Genomic DNA, 19551 nt, shown 5'->3' on the forward strand with positions numbered 1-19551 from the left:
GCTACAGACCAAGATGTTCTGTTCCCAGATTGGCCACACTTGAATTTGCGTGGTAGTCCGGTCGCCGAGGTAGCTGCGGATGGCGTCGCCCGCGCGATCGGCCGGTACAAATGTGCGTAGCTCGCAGGGAACGCGAGGTTTAACTACTACGATGTAGTCGTCGCGAGAGAGGCGAGGAGTTTGACGCGGACGCCACTTGCGTTGCTTCGCTGGCTGCGAGGACGGAGCAGAGGTAGGCACACCACCGGAGGGATGGCGCGCCGGCGTTCCTTGCAAGGCTGGGGAATGGTGGCCCGCTGTGGCGTCTCGTTGTTGTTGAGACGCAGGCTTCGATTTCGCTTGCTTGCGTTGCCACAGTCTCACCATGTCGTCGAGGTATTCATCTTCTGATGGCATGGTGTTTTCGGAGGATGAAATCTCCATAGACAGCATTTGGCTTGAGGTAGGATCATAGCCCGTAACCACGTTAGCGGCCGCCATCGCCGGGCTGAGAGCCCTTAGCGAGGCGGCGTTGTAGCCGGGAGTGAAGGACGTCCCTCAAGTTGTCAAAACTGGACCCACCTGGACGAAGGTGTTGTCTAGGCGAAGCGGAGAACTTGGCGGTGACGATAAATCCAAGTTTCAGGGGTACCAAGGTGGATGTCCGCAGAAATAGCATAAAATCTACGGAGGCGATGTGGAGTGCGTCCGTCACCATCGAGCGCTTGCAGCGCCCCCGCTCTGCTGGTTATCCTCCCTCAAAGATCCCTCAGGACGCTTGGCACGATGGGCTTTACGGCTCCAAGAGTACGACATCCGCGTCATTTATCGCTCAGGCCAGAAGCACGCCGATGCCGACGCTCTTTCGCGTTCGCCTGTTTCTACTGATATTGCGAGTGTCTCCATCCAAGACAACTTCCTTCCACTATCAGGACCCATCAACATGGCGGCGGAGCAGCGCAAAGATTCGTGGATTGCGTCTCTGATGGATTACCTATCTGAAACACTCGCCCACCCGCCATCTCGAGCGCTACACCGACAAGCCTCTCACTTCGCCATCCGTGATGGAATACTTTATCGCCGCAACTACCACCCTGACGGTCGCAAATGGCTACTCGTCATACCCAGGCATCTCCGCGCCAGCATATGTGCTGCTTTCCATGCCGATCCGCAGTGTGCGCACGCCGGTTTGTTTAAAACCTACGCCAGGCTACGTTTTCGGTTTTATTGGCGCGGCATGTACACATTCGTTCAAAAGTACATTCGATCTTGCACAGAGTGCCAACGCCGCAAGCACAATCCTAGCCGTCCTACTGCACCAATGCAGCCGTTACCGTGCCCAGTGCGACCATTCGACCGGGTTGGAATAGACCTTTATGGTCCTCTACCATATACATCAGCTGGGAATCGCTGGATTATTGTAGCGATCGACCATCTCACGAGATATGCAGAAACGGCCGCTCTACCAGCCGCAACGGCACGTGACGTTGCGTCTTTCCTGCTGCAACGTTTTGTTCTGCGTCACGGCGCTCCACGTGAACTTTTGAGCGACCGAGGCCGCGTCTTTCTCGCGGATGTTATTCGAGAACTTCTTGCAGAATGCCATGTAATTCACCGCTGTACTACCGCATATCGCCCACAAACAAATGGCTTGGCCGAGCGTTTCAATCGTACTCTTGGCGACATGCTTTCTATGTATGTCGCCTCCGACCACACCAACTGGGATCTTATCCTTCCTTACGTAACGTACGCTTACAACACGGCACCTCAAGCGACGACAGGCTTTTCTCCATTCTTTTTACTTTATGGTCGAGAACCATCGTCTCCAATTGACACCATTCTCCCCTACCGACCCGACTCATCCGAAGGCACACCAGTTTCCGAAGCCGCCCGGTATGCGGAAGAATGTCGGCAATTAGCTCGCACCCTTACAACACAAGAACAAGGGCTACAGAAATTTCGTCACGACGATGGACGGTCCAACTACCAATTTTCGCCCAACTCTTGTTTGGCTGTGGGTGCCCCCCAGTGCTGCTCCTGGTACCTCTACAAAGTTTGTCAGCAGGTACCATGGACCTTATCGCGTCATAGAACAAACTTCCGCTGTTAACTACCTCATCGAACCCCTCACTGCCACTGTGGACCTGCGTCGCCGAGGCCGCGAAATCGTACATGTGAATCGCCTCAAACCATATCACGAACCACTTGTCCTCACGACACCTTAGAACACTCACTTGGCACCATCTTCAGCGAGGGGGAAATATGTAATGATGAATGTAGTGGGTCATGCAAATCTCGGCACACACACTGTCAGTGCTAAGCACGAGACGCTCGGCCCGGACTGTCGCTGATTTTGCTAGCTAGGCCTACGCTCCTACCTGGTCTCGGATAACAGTTTTGACTGTCTCCGTTCTATATTATACTAGGAAGTTAAAAAACTCGGAAGTTATCATATGCAACATAAATTTAAACCCTTGTCAAAGACGCTATTACATCAGAACTGCAAAAAAAATGGCGAAGTATCTGCATGTTACACCGCAAATGTCGTCGAAAGACGATAGTCTTGCGTCTGGAGATAGTGAACAAAACGTTAATCTGATGTTCTGCGCAAGAAAATCAGTGAATAGTATTCTGGAGGTGCTGCGTTAGAGTGCCTTGAGCGTGCAGCGGACGCGAACGAGCGCATCAAGTCACGTCGCATGTGAGACATCAGCGCTCTCAGGCAATTATCTGGGAAAACGAAGTGCGCGAAGCATAGGAATTATTTGCCTTTTCGTCGAAGCATTGCATGGTCAGCGCAACGTGGTAAACGCTATGGTCCTTAGAATTACTTACGTATGCCGTTTCTAGTAAGAGACACACATACAGAATACTGAGGTGTTGTTATGGTGTCTCAGATATGCGCAAAAATTGCTTTTTAAATGACAATCACACAAGTATCAACACTGTATTTTGAGCAATATTGGAGGGCGCTGCGGATGGGGTCACCCGTTTGGAGTATCGTTTGGCCACTTTGATACCATTTAGGGTACCGTTAAGGGTGGACAAACAGAGAAATGTACAGACAGACGGACCAAAATGTTTGCGTTGAAGGTCCCCAAGAAAGACTATCGTCTTTAAAATAAAGACTATCGTCTTTAAAAGTAAGAAAGCAGGGCAGGCACACTTACGCTATCCCTTGGGTCTTCGATTGTGTGAGCGTATGCGCTATCAACACGCTTGAGGCGTAGTCGAGCGCAAAGTGGTGCGTACGGTTTGAGTATCAGGTTGATATAGCGGACAACTGCCTCAGCCACCTGTAATGAATGGGTGAATTGACATAAAATCACATCGGATGCGTCAGTTAAGTTTGATCCTATGCACATGCACGTCACAGATATTTTCGGCGGCAACAAACCATCGTGCGTGTGTCGATATCATAGCTGCGTGCACACGACTCGCTCTCACTCAATCACTCACTCGCTCACACACTCGCTCACACATCACCCACACACTCGCTCACACATCACTCACACACTCACTCACACACTCACTCACACACTCGCTCACACACTCGCTCACTCACACACTCACTCACACACACACTCACTCACACACACACTCGCTCACACACTCGATCACTCGCTCACACACTCGCTCGCTCACACACTCAATCACAGACACTCGCTCACTCAATCACAGACACTCGCTCACTCAATCACAGACACTCGCTCACTCGCTCACACACTCACTTGCTCACTCACAGACACTCGCTCACGCACGCTCGCTCACGCACGCTCGCTCACGCACACTCGCTCACACACTCGCTCACAGACACTCACTCACGCACACTCACTCACGCTCACTCACTCACGCTCACTCACTCACTCACGCTCATTCACACACTCACTCATTCACACACTCACTCATTCACACACTCACTCATTCACACACTCACACACTCACTCACTCACACACTCACTCACTCACACACTCACTCACACACTCACTCACACACTCACTCACACACTCACTCACACACTCACTCACCTGAGGCACTGGCCGCATTGACGTCGAAATGGCTGTTCGGCTCAGACACGAGCACCATTGTTTCTCCATGCCGGTGTCGTCACACGTTCGGTTCAAGGGAACCGGAGTGAACAGCGATGCCATCCGAACGCCGTCGTACTTGCGCCGTGTTTCCCGCTGTGGGCGATGAAATCAGCGGAAGAGGAAGTACTTTATAGCCATACTGCGCAATCACATCGAGCCCACAGGCAATTGAAGACGTGCTAAGGATAGCGTAACATTCTTATTTAAATCATTGTCGCAGACTGTTCTTTGTGTGGTGCACCGATACTCGAGACGTTGACTAATAGTGGCGCGGCAGCTCAGTAGAAGGAAGCAGTAATTCAAGCAATGACGTTCACCTATTATTTTATTAAACCACTTCGTGTTTTCTGAACCGTGCTACATCCTAAAGCATAAAAGCTGCAGATTTAATTCAAACCTACGTCGCACTGCGTGTGCAATACCACTGTTATCGAGTGACTTACTGCAGCAGAGTGATTTTTTTACGAACAAATGTTCTTGTACATACCTGAGTGTTATTTGCCAACGAACATATTTCACCGGCCTGGTAACATGGTACGCTGTGGTTTAAGTACTGAAGTGTCCTTTTGGTGTCCCTTTGGCAGCAAGGAATTAATTTTCAGTCGAGCCAGCTTCTGGCGTTGAGCAAGTGTAAGCGACTCAAGCAACCGAAACCTTTGAGAAGCCCAATTAGTTCGAGAATATCAGAATTGAATTAGCCTTGCGGATATTCTCTGTGTCTTCTCATTGCTTACTTAACCCTGACTGAAGCGGATCACTTACGACTCTGGCATATTCTGACGTGACTGTAATGTTTGATTATGTCTGCCTTTGGTAACCTCGAACCAGAGTAATCTCCTTTTCCACACCTTTTATAACTAAAAGAAGACTTGTTGCTGAACTAGTTTGTGTTTGCGGATCATGAGAGTGTCATGCGAACACCCAAATAAGAAGCATACAACAGTTGCTACTAGAACGTTCAATGAAATGTCTGCCAGAAACAGGATATGTCACTTCCAACACGCAGGTGAACTGTAGCCTGCCGTATGTGACTTGTATATGCCTGCGCTTTAGGTGCCGTATACAGGATGTTTCAAGAAATGTGTCCAATATTCTCTAAAAATCACAAAAAAGAGGTATGTGCGTGCTATTTGCAGCGTTGCCTTTCCTGTGGCAGAAGGTATCTTTAGATGCGTAAAAACAACAATTACGGTGGTAACTATAGAAATTAACACAATTAACTTTTTAGCCAGTGGTGATTGCCGTTCGAGTCAAATGGGCAAATTCAAGCTCTTCCTACGAATAGTCACTTTGACATTTTGGAAAAGCAGCCTTTGGTAACGACGGCGGAGCAATGCAATGTGCCTAATTTAGCTGCAGGAACCAAAACTGACGCACCAAACAGCGCATCTACCATCCACTTCGACAACGCCCTCAGTGACGACATTGTTTCCCTCACCCTTATCAACCGGTAATTTAGATACTTCGCTTCGAGGCCGCTTATCGACGCTCGCTTATTCTTCTCCCCAAATGTGAGGGAAACAGTGTCGTCAATGGGGATGTTGTCGAAGTGAATGGCAGACGTGCTGTTAGGCGCGTCGGTTTCAGTTTTGCCAGCTAAACTGGGCAGATTGCATCGCTCCGCGGTGATTACTATAGTGGCCTCTTTTCCAAAATTTCAAATTGGCTATGGAACATTCGTGGGCACGGCTTGAATTCACTCATTTGACTCGACCGGCTATTACCACTGGTTGAAAAGGTGTTATTTTCCATATTTACTGTTATGTTATTGTTTGTACCCATCTGAAGATGCCTTCTGCAACAGTAAAAGGAACGCCGCAGGTAGCACGCAGATACCTCCCTTGTGTAATTTTTAAAGAATATTGGACCCATTTCTTGAAACACCCTGTATATTGTCTTGTTGCCCTTCCATTGAGGCTATTAGTAGCGCCTGCGTTGAATGCCTCCGCGTCTGTGTGTTTGGGTGTTCGCTCTGCACTATAACGATGACCTTTTGTAATGCGTATGTGTAGCGTGAATGCGTGTACCAGAAATGGCTGGGTGCTGGGTGCGTCCAGGAGCTTGAAATCTTCCAGCACTCCTCGCAGCGTCGCGTGAACGTCCAGAGGCGTGGTCAGGCGGTGAGCGTTCTCCTGCAGCCCTCGCAAGAGGTCCGGGTGGCGGAGGGTGAGACTGCGAGGCAGGTACCACAGGTAGCCAGGCAGGCGGCCCTCGAGCAGACCGGCGAACGTGCGTCGTATGCTGCCCCAGCGCATGCCGTGGTCACTCAGGAACACGACGATGGTATCTCTCAGGTGGTCGCCCTCGTACAGCGACTGCTCGCGCCAACATGAGCTCGAAGTGAGGCATTCGGAATAGCAAACAAAAATGTGATTGGCTCGTCTGATGTAGGAATAGGCATAACACACGACAGAAAAACGAGTCTTTACAGAAGCAGTTCAATGTTTATTACACATAGATATATAGTGGTTGTCGGTGTTCAGTGACTACAGCACCCTTAGATTTTGATGCATCCACATTGATACCCGGTGGCACATCTTCACCACGACAATCAACGAATCACGACCGTTACACACTTTTCGGAGAGACTGTACGCACCGGAGCATCGCGCAAATCGCACTTGAAGTACACCGCACGGAAACTGTGCAAGCGGAACCAAACGAGGTTTCACTCAATCATTTATGAACTAGCGGTCTGCTGCGGTGAAGGAGAGTGATTTGCGGCTCAGCGACCATCCTGTGGATGTGTGCTTGGCATGCAGCGTTGTGTTGGCGAGCAGCGTCCGGCTGATATGTCGCTTCGGTAAATGTATACGGTCATTTCGGTCCTGCATAGGTGTCTGTATGGCAACCAGTTGGGTCGCAACGTGCTCAACTTCACAAACGCCAGAAGAGTTCTCAGCTTGTGCCGTGAGTGCGCGAAGGCCTCCCACGTCCCCATGGCATGTTTATCGCTGCGCCGAAAACACTTGCGCGTCATTCATCGGTCCACGCCGTACTTCAGTGGTGCTTAAGGCAACAGTTCTCATAGTCGGTACCATCGCACTCGCATCAGTAAATGGCGGAGAACACTATTGTTGCATTTTGAAGTTGCACTATACTGCACACGCAAGCACGACGCGAAAAATTTAGCGCGCAACTTGCCCCAATACAATGCAAAAGGCAAAACACGTGCGTTGTCACCAAGCCACACCAGCGCGTAGAGCCACAGCCTCCTAGATTTCCATTGCCTGTCGGATTATCGGGGGTCACTTGGGAAGCAGCCGTCGTCGGAACTGCGGTGGGGACGTCACTTAAGTAAGGTTGTTTTCAAATAACTTTTACGTTTTCGGAGCTTATTTGCAACGAAAATAACGTAAGAAAGTTTTGAAAAGGCGTAAACGAAAATATAATTAACCGTGCGTAAGTGACGCTGCCATAGATGACGGGCGTTTTGCTCGCATTCAGCAGGCGACCCCTTCAATAGAAGGCGTAGCCTCCGAAGTTAGCAAACGCCAAAGTTGCTGGTTTCAAAGGCCAAGTACAATGACCTTTAACCCTACGTAGGTGGCGTCGCCATAGATGACGGGCGTTTCGCGCTCATCCGGCAGGCAAGAAAAACAAAGGAGGCTATGGTAGAGCACGTCGCAATCACAGACTGCGTTTGTGGCCTGTAAAACCAACCCCAGAAACCTTTTCGGAGCTGACTGCGGAAGCAGTGGTGCACTATGTTTCAACAAAAACCATGAATGCCACATAGGCGGCATCGGGAGGCTCTGATGCCACAGCCTAACGTCCGTACCAGCATCTAAGTGCCAATGGAGAATACCGCAGCATTCTCTATCGCCGTTAGTTGATGTGACAATGAAGTACTTCTCTACTATTGTGCGGCGGCACCACCCCGACAAACTAAGAACACTGGTACACAGCGAAGAAGTGCGACACATTTAATACGCGTCCGAAGAGCGCCTTGGAAACGCACCGATAGCTTAGTCGGCTAAGCACTCGCTTCCTATTATCAATATTCGAGAGGTCGTAGGCTTGATTGTCGGGCCGCGGAATTCCGCATAATTTATTTACATGCTGCTCAAGCTAAATTTCAACAACGTCCTATCCCTGACGGAAATAGATTAGTGAAGTCTTGGTTGGACCGTTGCATCAAACACTTTTGTGATAAAATGTACGCACTCAACGGCGTCAAAAGTATTCCATTTTTGACTGGTCGCTTCGGAGTGCTCTCGAAAGAAGGTGAGACGTTGCGTTTTTACCTTCTCTCCACCTATCTCTTTCTCTCTCTCTCTCTCTCACTCTCCCAGGAGAGCACTCTAGAGTGCTTCGAAACGACCAGCCAATGATGACATGAGGAATGTTGGTGGAACAACTAGAGCCAGCATTTCGTCAGAGAGACTGGTTTCCGTCTGCAGAGCCAGAGCAAGGGAAGTCCTCGTAAACGGCGCTCATTGCGTAAGCAACAAGTTGTGTATACGCAGAATGGTGGTTATGAAACGCTGTGGTTAGATTGGCTATTACTGCAAATGGGTTTGGGATTAGGCTTATGATAATTCATAGTCAACAAACAGTGCAAGAGAGGACAACGGACAGACAAACAGTTCACGTTTCACTCTCGAGTCTGTGGTCAATCTTCAACTGACATGTGTGCGTACGCCCCGACTATGGCTAACTGCCATTTTGTAGAAAGTGCAGCTATTTAGATCGCAGTGGTACGGAACAGTACATGTGCCGTGGGGGTTCACGGACGGAACGCATACATTAACCAGCAGCGACAATGTCAGCTAGCGTCTTCGTTTTTTGAGAAGAAATATTCGCCTTCTGAACAAAAGAATAGGTGCGTTTGACTAGCAGCACTTGCCTCAAAGAACTTGAGAAAGATCTCGTCGCCACCCCAGTGTGTAGAAGCATAGTCGTGCGTCAGAGCGTTGATCCAGGTGAAGGCGAAGTACGGCTCGTTCCTGAACGTGATGGCGAAGTCGCGCGTGTAGTTTAGCACCACTTGAGCTAGTTGATATGGGCCCACACAAGTGTAGCAGTTCAGGGGCTGCAAATGAAATTGTTACTACATATGTAAAAAAAAAAACGCCATGCTCGTGATAAGAGCATGCATAGAAAAGTTTTGAATGAATGCTACAACCTAAATACTGCAACGACTTAGGCAAACTTGCTTCCGCGGTTGTGCCGCGTCACCTTTAGCTCTATGCTACGATTGGGCGTCGAGCAGCTCTTTCCTAACTTGTCATTCGCTCAAACGCAGGAACACCGTCAGCTATACCACTTAATGAGCTTACTAAACGCATGACGAACCGACATGGTGAACGACGCACTCATTTCGCCACCGGAGTATTCACCTAGCCGCAGATTTCACATGTACCGTGAAAACAATATGAACAGGCCACGCACTCCCAAGAAAATAGGAGAACACATTTGTACTGCATTTTAGTGCTATCACTCATTCATAGTAGTGCATTGCTCAATAGTTCATAGTTACGCCCCGTAGGTGGCTCGGATAAAGTGACACCACAGCTCAAAGACAACTAAAGCTCTCGCATTGCGGATGGCATCACATTTCTTACTGTTTTTCACCGCTTATAACCACATTCTTATGGCGTGCGGTATGCTACAGGTGTGAATGCGTCTATCCATGCAGCCTTACTGCTTATAAATGAGAAGCAGCTCACCTTGTGATAACCCATCTCCTTTTCAAATTGAAGTAGAAAGGGCCGCATGTAGTAATCTGTAGGCTGTTGTCCGAAACCGGGCTTCAGGTAATTGAACGTCGATATTTCAGTGTTGTCTTCGGCGTACAAGGTGCGGTAGCCCGCGTTGGCGAATAACTGCGTACCGAAGAGTGTCGTGCACGACATGTTTTAGAGGTAAAGCTCGTTAGGGTGTGGGTTGTTCTCTCCTCCGTCAACAGTGCATAGCATGTAGCCAGCTCCAGTTTATGAATTGCTCACTAGATGGCGTTGTGTGTCTACTAGTAAAATTGTATATAAGGTCACTAGATGGCTATAGGGTATTCTTATAGTTGATGATTAAAGTGGGACAGACAGACAGACACTTCGCCCCACTCATCATCATTAACTCAGTGGATATGCTGTATTTTTTATCATCTTGCGCATCGGAGGCCTTGGACAGTCAGTTTACAAACGTAGCACAAAGAAGACGTGACACAAGTAACACGACACAAAACGGGCACTAACACAGGACACCTCACACAATCCGTCCTGTGTCTTCATCACTGTGTCCAGGTTTCGTTACACTACATTCGACTATGAACCTGTATCAGTTCGGCCAATACAACACGTTCCTATCCCTTTGGACGACCAGGCAAAACATAGTTTAAGATGAAACAATTAAAGTTTGCAGCCAAACAAACGCGATTGCGTTGGAAAACCCGCTTCGTCATTTTAAATAAATTACCTTTCAATGAATTCGAGCCGAATTGTTATTTATCGTCGTCCCAATTTATGAATAATTATCCAGTATTCTTCATAAATTAATGTCTTGGAAGTTTTGTAGGCTAAAGAATATATGAAGCTTGAGTGCCTAATCAGATGAGCATTCAAACCGGCACTGCATTTTAAGCACATTTGAAAGACATTGCATGGCGTACATCAGCTCTTTACAAAACTTAGAGTTATCCGTAAAGAAAAAGAGAATACGCGCAATGGTTTCACAGCGAAACTGCACGCATGCTAACAATCGAATGCAGCAAACATCAGCCTGAATGAAACCCCATTAGGCTGTGCTAAATAGGAAGAAACTTGCGACACGAATAAAAACAAGCTTTGGCGCCTAATTTGCATGAAAATATCGGCGGCATGCGTATAGAGTAAAATGGATTTACTCGTGTTGCGCTAAGGCAAAATTCACTCTAAACTGCGCACCAAGGCTCCTCACGCAAAAAGTCGCGCGTGACTCATCATAAAGGCAGGGTACAAACACAAGCGCAAACTGACACAGTTTTGATCATGGACCGAAACACTGAATAAACGTGAAACAGGGACACCAAGACCACATGTGCATACGTCAAGAATGCTCAATGAGAACAACACATGCGTAGCCAGAAAGCCCCTCTCTCCTCTGTACAGGCCAATAGAAGGATCAATAACACACGCAGCGACTTGCTTTAATACAGTAATAGCCTCAAGCCGCGCATTTATTTTTTTACTTCAACCAATAATCTTCATCTTACTCAGTCGTCTAACAACGTTGCGCTTGTCCCTGTACCCATAGAGTTTTCTAAAAATAACCGAATGGGGACTCTGGCGCTGCGATCATTCAGTGACCATGGAAATGATAGGTAGTACACGGATTTGCCTAGTCTTCGTACTTGCGGTCGGCGAATCGCACTTGTGGCTTCATTTATTGCTATGTTTCGGTTTCGTTTGGAAGAAAACAACGAACCCCCTTGAACTTTGTGACCCGATTTGGAACGGTGAGCCTAAAAGAATAAGGTGGTGAAGCGCAAACACTGAACATTTGCTGATTTTCGTTTCGTGAGAAAAATAACTTCAAGCTACGCGGACACACACGGAGCCAGAAGTATGAAGATTAGACAAATCCGTCGACTGCCAATCATTCCCATGCTGCGTTGCAGTTCCCATAGACACGAGTGTCAGAGTTCCCGCTAGTGTATATTTAGAAAACTCTATGCCTGTACTCTTCCTTCGTGAACAATTTTTTTTTTCGCGCAAAATTTCCTTCTTAAGCTTGGAACATCGTCTTTTTTCAACAGGCCTATAGGCTCCTTGTAAAATTTGTTGTACATCTCCGTATAGGTGGCCTTGTAACTAAACGCACCGTCCAGAGAAACGTGCAGTTGTCCCAGATCTTATAGTCGCTTTGCCTGCAGCTTTTGTTCACTTCGTGTATGTGCTGCCCGATGAGTAGGGGCACGATGTTCTCCAGCGTGTTCTCGCCAAGTGCGTTCATTCCGTTCAACCACACTGCTCCCATTCGCGATTCTAGGTACCTGCGAGAAAAGAACGTGCTTCTCTCAGTACTGAGACTAACGAAGACTAGGTATCAAGTGCAAAAATAAAATGAAACAAAATAACCTTTTGTACGCACGCATGCTCATCTGCACTGATACTATCAAAGCTCTCAAAGAGTTACAAAATGCGTGGGTGGTTTACAATTAGAGAATTGGCCATGATGAAAGAAAGCTGAACAAGGAAAAAAAAAATCTGTACTCAGATATCTGCATTCGCATTGATATTATAAAGCTCTGAAAGAGTTTTGGATAATATCTGTTTGAACAATCAGTCGTGACTGAAATAGCTGAAAAAGCAAAATATTAATAAAAATAAAATATTTTGAACTCAGATATGTTAATTCGCAGTGAAACTATCAAATCTGGGAAAGAGTCACTTAAAGTGTGGGTAATTTTCATTTGAACAACCAGCCATGCATGATGAAGAGAAGCTGAGGAAAAATAAAAAAAAACGACAAGTTGTACTAATTACAATACACGATAGAATAATGAGACGATGAGATCGTTAAAAGACAACAAAATCCGCAACTGCTTTCCTTAGCAGGATGAAGTCCTGCCTACTGTTTCCCCTCCCCCCAAATGTGGGGGACAGTTAAGAAAACGCACCCAAACACGTTACTACGGAAAGGCATTACTTCCACTTTTCGGAGAGAGTGGGCATTTCGAGGAATTGCAAGGTATAGAGACTGGCAGTACGTCTTGTTGTGCGCAGTTGTAAGATACAAATATTCAACCTCAAAAACGACCTTCACTCAAAGGTCGCAGGTTTGTTCCCTGCCCACGGCAAGTTATCTTTTAATTCACTTTTATTTCTTCAAATTTTCAATACAATTAACTTCTATAACATCCCCGTACTTTCCTTGGCATGATTGTTTTTTAAATGTCAATATTATTCTATCTAACAAAGAAAAACGCGAACTTAAGTAGACACTTCTTTTCTGCTTACTACAGCTTAGCGATAAACGTGCAGCACTACTGGGCTCGTGGACCCGGCTTCAGCTCGCGGCTACAGCGGCCGAGAATTTTCCACCATAGCTCTGCTGACTTACTAATGAGTCGATTCAACCAAGCTCACTAAGACCCAGATCGAGCTGCGAGTCAGATATCGCATATCTGACGGGCACACATATATGCACTGCCAACTAGCACACCTGTCGTATCTTAACACCATGAGACTGAATGAGTCCAGGTGAGTAATACTCTGGTAGGTTCGAATCCGAGAGAGTGCAGTCTAAAAAAAAAAAAAATTGTCGTGTCAGTTCAAGTGAGCCCGGTTGAGAAAAGCAATGGTAAGTGTTTGTCCGAGTGGGCAATACGGACGAAGATATTGCATGAGTGAGTATGAGTGAGCTCTACGTTATTTGCTGACCGCTACAGGTACCCTCAATCATTTGTCGTGAATTTGACACGTAACATCGAAGAATATCTTTTTCTTTAACTTCACTGAGTTTTCTCCTATGATCGAGGTGAGTACGGTTAGCATTGAGCCGAATAGTAAAAGCAGCCTGCTCACTTGACCGTTTTCGCATGCGAGCGTTTCATATTGTTGCGCGAGAGCGAGTCGGCTCCCACCAACAGCACACTATAGGCACGTCTCCCGCGCTTCGACGCCGTTTTCCCCAAGTCGCTGTCGTTGGCGCCATCTGTGGGCTGCCGGCCTAGGCTACGAGCGCAGCGCCTCTCGACCGCCGGCTTGCGAATCACGAAGGCGTGGTAGTTTTTGTACACGAGCACACCCTCAGCGTCGGAGCACTGCAAGCGGATGAACTCGAACTTGATGACGGTGTCATTGCTGATGGGCACGCAGATAGCTGAACGCCTGCAAAAAAAAAAAATGAAACAAGAAAAAAAACCTCGAAAACTAGGTAACGAACTAGGCCCGTTTTACTGCTCTTTACAATTATTTGTGGCGTGCGCAGTATGAGAAAAGAAAAAAAAAATGAAAGAAGATGGGTTCCCGTTCGCCTCGTGAGCCAGTGCGGTTACGAAGCTTTCTTTTGCGTCATGAAAGTCGTAGCGTTAGTTCCGCGAAGGCTCGTTATTAGCCGGGGAGTGTCCTTGGAAAATAGAAACACATAACCAGCCACTCTGCGAAATAAGCTTTGATGTCGTGGGAACGGAATTTCATCGAGCCGTTTAACAATCTTGCATCCTAATATAATTTTCGTTAGAGTTTTCGCATTCCTTCACACGCACACACCACATTATATATATATATATATATATATATATATATATATATATATATATATATATATATATATATATATATATATATATATATATATATATATATATATATATATATATATATATATAAAGATTCAACAGACGATAATGCCAAGGAAAGTATAGGTGAAGTTATTAGACCGAATCGTAGTGTAAATGTGAGGAGAAGAAATGGTTGCAAAGATAACTTACAGTGGGCAGGAATCGAGCCTGCGACCTTCGAATAACGCGTTCGACGCTTTACCAACTGAGCTACCAGGGCGTCTATCTTCCCCAGCCACTTTATTGGGCATATATGTCAACTTAAACGTGGGAGTGTCAGTCAGCGCCACCAGTAGCCATGGCAGTGGGTGTGGCACACTCTTTATGAGCCTGTTTTTGTGTCACGTAGCACGTGAACCTATTGCTTGCAGCTCGTATTAAGCTTTGCCATAGCTGCAATTAGCTTTTTTTTATTGTCAGTTGAGATTGAAGAAAACAAACTTCGCAGCGAATGCAGACGTGAAAAATGAAGCAATGACGTGCTTCCCACAATGACCTGCTCTGGTTGGCAACTGTCTGAAGGTAGAAGTGGGAAGGGAACAGCATTTAAAAGAGAATATCAGGTGTCATCGGTCGCCATTATCGCGAAAACCTCCATAATCAAAATCCCGCACATTAAACTTTGAGTGGACGTTCGACTGAATGAAGATGTTGGGTGAACTGCGTACTACCCGCGATGATTAGGGGGTGCCCTCCTCCCCCTTGCTCACTTTGTACGCACGCCTATGTGGCTCAGATGCATTCAAAGTGGTCACGATTAACTATGTAGATCGAGGGGGCCACACCCTACTTCTAAGCGTAAGGCGGCGGGTTCAAAACCCGTACCAACAAGGTAATTTACATTTAGAAATTGGTTGTAAAGCGATTCGTCTTACGCGACAAAGGGATGCACAGTCGGATAGACAGATAGACACTCCGTTCAGATTGAGAGCTACGAAACAAGATGCACTAATTCACAATTGAGTTTTGTAAGTAAGCCTCTGCATTTATGCATTCTGTTTTTGTTCATGTCGCAGGGCTCTGTAGCATCATCATCATTATCAGTCATCTATATTTCCTAGCCAACGTGCCACGCCTCTAGCGCAGCTCCTGCGGAGCTTTAAGTGCGAGATAGAAGTTGAGCAGCTCACACAACTGGACGCTGCAGCCACCACCACCCATTGGGACATGGAAAGGCCAATGACGATATGAAACGCCATCTTTTTTGACACAGTTCCACGTCATTACTTGAACGTATACTACGCTGCAATCGCAAGAGGCGTGCGCGTTTCGATAAGGTCACTCACATGGTAATGCTGTCGTTCTCGTAGCTGGGCGGCCGATACACGACTTTGTAGCAGCACTTTATTGGCGGCATCGCTCTTGTTCCGTTAGCCGTCATCACCATGGCCGACGTGTTGATGAAAATCCTGTTCATCTGTGATAAGAAGAAATACACAACGAATGCCAATACATGCCGAGATTCAAGTCGAATGTACAGTGTCAATTTTCATGAAAGGGAACACGGGAGCGCGTGGTCTTCGTGTTCCGGCGGCTTCTGGCAGCGCGTTGAAGCGGGAGCGAAAGCAACCACAGCTGCTCTTCACGTCATCTCATGGCGAGCAAAACAACCATTCGTTGCTGATATGCCAACAGCGAAAACATTTCAACGCCTTCCCCCTCCAATGCGACTACCTATAGTCGGGGAGGAGTCCTTCCTCGATGCCGGTAGTCACCTTGAAGGGGGAGGAGGTTCCAATCTTGGCGCTGATTCCATATCAGCAGCGAACCGTTTTTTTTGCTCGCCAAAGGATGACGCGAGAATAAGCTGCGGTTGCTTTCGCTCCCGCTTGAACGCACTGCCAGCACTGCCCTTTCATCAAAATTGACACTGTACACGGGGCTGTTTGCCGGGATATGCGGAAAGTTATGAAAGACTAAAGGCTCATTCACACTTGCGACTAGAAGAGGTCGTAAGGAAGCGACTCGTGACCAGAAATACACCAGGCCTGCGTGGAAGGCGCAGCACAGTCACAGCGAAAGCGTGAAGAGCAGCCTTTCAGAGGCTTTTAGGGGCGAAGCTCCTTAACGCGGCACCCGTTCGTCCCTCGTAGAAGTGCGAAACATGTCTTACGCTTTGACCTGCAAGGTGGTGCCGGTGTGAGATTTCTCCTGTGCGTTGTTGAACAATGAAAAATTCGCAGCGTGCGCGTTCACTAAAAGCCGAATTCTCTTGTCTCTCATTCCCCATTAGCAGCCATTGGCATGTACATTGAGTACTATCTGACAAGAAAGGGTTGCTACGTTATACTCGTTGGTCGTGACCTCCTTGGTTTTAGAAAGGTTTAGCGAGCGTTGGGCCGCAGTGTCATGAATACAGTCAACTAGTATATACCATGAACTCGAGGTGGTTAAAGGTGGGAAGTATACACGAAGCGCAAGCCGTAAGAAAGTGTGCGTGTGCGACCTCTCGTTTAGTCTTTGAAATGTCCGCTGGATGGCGGTGCTTCTATGCGCGGAATATACGATGAAAAGATGCGAGGTGGTGGTTCTTGGAGTGTTGACTAGATGGACGAACGGACACACAGACATATGCATGGACGGACGCCACGAATGGCTGCACGGACGGATGGACGCATGGACGGACGCAGGGACGGATGCATGGACGAACGCAGGGATGGACGCACGAACAGACGCACGCATGGATGGTCGGATGAACGCGCGGACGGTCACACAGACGGACGCATGGATGGACGGAAGCAAGAACAAATGGATTGACGGATGCTTCGCCCCCCTCTCAATCATTCACCCTGTGGATATGCTGCCATTTTTTTTTAAAACACTGTTTGGGTAAATGCTAGAAGCATACCTGCTTTGTACCCACTACGCCATAAATATTCATAATTTCTGAGCAGTCCGGCATTCGCCATGCTATCTTTCGCTATTTTTCGGAGAAGCCTGGTATCAGCTAAGCATTTGTAACAAATTTTATGTTGCGTTCAGTGGCTGACGACGATGAAAATAACGTCGGAAGTGGGTGTGTGCCACAGTTAATGCGTGATGAAAAACGAGCTTTTGTAATATGTTGGAGCGCTGGACGACCCACTCTTTACGCGATTCACATTGTGTGACGCCTGGTTGTTTCCTTGCTGTTCTAAAACGCTTTACTACTCATATTACCACGATTCCTTTCCCGACATCAAGCCTACCTAAAGAAAGTTTGCAATTGAATCGCGAGTACCGGCGTGGCTCTGCAGTAGAATCCTGGGCCAGCACGCAGTGGATTTGGGTTCCAATCTCACTCTGTCGCCACATAAATTCGGCGTTTGTTATTCAGTTTTTTTCTTTCTTATTTTGTGTGATAGTGGTTACGGACACCGGCGGCGGCGGCGAACAACTACGGCGCTGCGCGTGACCCGGGTTGTGATCTCACAACAGCTTTCGCTGTAAAAGCGAATCAAGCTGACCGATGTTCAGGCCTTGAATGAGCTGCGTCAGAGTGGGATCTGATGCACATAAGACTAATCACTGCCCTGGTAAGGGTTCAGAATACTCGGCTAACTACAGTCGCACTTCTAGCGTAACAGCCACGACCGCCTTTATCGTCTCAATTTTCGCTGCATTAGCGTAATTGATAAAACGTACAACCACATCGTTATTCAGACACACTTGTCTCATCTCAGCATCCTACGTCCCATGCATCTAAACTCGCAAAATATAATTTGAATGTAGCCATGAAAGTAGCTAGGGAGACTTGACGTTAAGTCGCCTGATGGTGTCGTGAAAATGCTAAATTTGCGCAAGCTTGCCACCAATGGCAACCCTGGCATGGCTATCGATTAACAGATAAACTTACTTCGGTGTAGCTGTAAGCTGGGTAATTTGTGCAGTTGATAGGACGCGTTGTTGAGACGTAGGGCAACACCGACGCATGCCATGGCCCGTAATCAGGGACCACACAACTCCTGCGTTTCGAAGAGTGCATGTATGACTGGCAGGTTAATAACAACAAGCAATACTTAGTTGACGATTCACTGCGCTCTACCTTAAACATTCTCGAATGTAAGCGACAGATGCTCATTTCGAACTTTAATTACACGAACTAGTTTGATAATCATATGCAGCACATACTAAAATGCCTGGCACTCAAGGAGCATTAGGTACTGCACAGAATAACGCAAACGTACCAAAAGACATTGATTTCAGCCTTCTTTGGAGCAAGCCTTGCTGTCCTAATAGTACATGCCAACAGAAGTTTAATATGACTGTTGCGGATCGAACATTTGGCGAGTTATCACATCTCGAGTGCTGTTGTAAACTGTATTTGCTGTGTAGGATATATGAGATGCGAGCGTAATAAATGCTACTGGTGCTACTGGTTGATTGGTGGTTGTTCCTCAGAGTCATGACGCAACCCAGAAGGGGGGATCGGCTATGAAATAGACGGTACCTCATTTTTGAGATCGAATTGTTTTATTAGCCGGGATTTTAGATTAAAAAAAACAAAAAAAACTCAGGAAGTTACTATAGTTTGAAATAAAGTGAATTTACGCCTCAGCTTAACATTCTATTCGTTTTGTTGCCTTCAGAAAATCGAATACGGCCTCGCAAACATTCCTATGGCTAAATTGCTTTTCAGTTGCTCCAAAGTAAAGGACAACCGGAAGAAATAAACTTAGAGCCGCCCTACGGAGAGTTTCTTCTAACAGTCTCTGCCTTCGATTTGTAAACAACCTACTTGTTAAGAGGAAATGATGCAGTGATTCACTCTGGTTGCAGTGGAGGCATAGCGGAGACTAACACAGATATCGAAAGAAATGGACTGAATAAGCAATTATTTGTGCGCTTGTTCGTTTATCTATCTAAATTTCCAAGCGTTGGGCTTCTTTTAATACATTATAATGCTACCCTGCTCCCCCCTCCCCGACATCTAAAAAAAAAGTGGCAGTTATGTCTTACAGAAAAGGGAGGTTATATCAGGTCCGTTCGATTTACCTGCACTGCCTGAACGTAGTGCAGCACTCGATTGTTCGTTTTTGTAGGGCTAGCTGGCGCTTTCACAACTAGGCAATTCGTTTCGAAAAGTGCAGGTGTCGTGCCCGGCCAGTTCAGACAAAATCCTGCACTCAGTTTCGTGGTAGTGCAGGTCGAGTACAAGCAGTGGCGCTGTTGCAGCCATCGTAGCAGACGAACTATGTGCATCCGTAAAAGGTGTTCTCGCATGGTTGAAACTGATAC

General features: G+C 47.1%; 1 protein-coding gene across 1 annotated transcript in view; it reads right to left on the bottom strand.

Annotated features, from left to right (window-relative positions):
• LOC119165371 (uncharacterized) overlaps positions 1 to 15495 on the bottom strand; it is a 32380-nt gene extending 16885 nt beyond the window's left edge. Inside the window, exons 1-8 of the mRNA XM_075868818.1 lie at positions 15467 to 15495; positions 13577 to 13882; positions 11871 to 12042; positions 9743 to 9898; positions 8920 to 9105; positions 6099 to 6386; positions 4009 to 4164; positions 3150 to 3275 (exon numbers count right to left, since the gene is read on the bottom strand). Coding sequence (XP_075724933.1) covers positions 3150 to 3275; positions 4009 to 4164; positions 6099 to 6386; positions 8920 to 9105; positions 9743 to 9898; positions 11871 to 12042; positions 13577 to 13882; positions 15467 to 15495 — 1419 coding nt within the window. The remainder of the gene's footprint in view (positions 1 to 3149; positions 3276 to 4008; positions 4165 to 6098; positions 6387 to 8919; positions 9106 to 9742; positions 9899 to 11870; positions 12043 to 13576; positions 13883 to 15466) is intronic.
• Positions 15496 to 19551: the final 4056 nt, after the last annotated feature.

The sequence above is a fragment of the Rhipicephalus microplus genome, chromosome 1 (assembly GCF_043290135.1).
Source record: "Rhipicephalus microplus isolate Deutch F79 chromosome 1, USDA_Rmic, whole genome shotgun sequence".
In the NCBI taxonomy this organism is placed as follows: domain Eukaryota; kingdom Metazoa; phylum Arthropoda; class Arachnida; order Ixodida; family Ixodidae; genus Rhipicephalus; species Rhipicephalus microplus.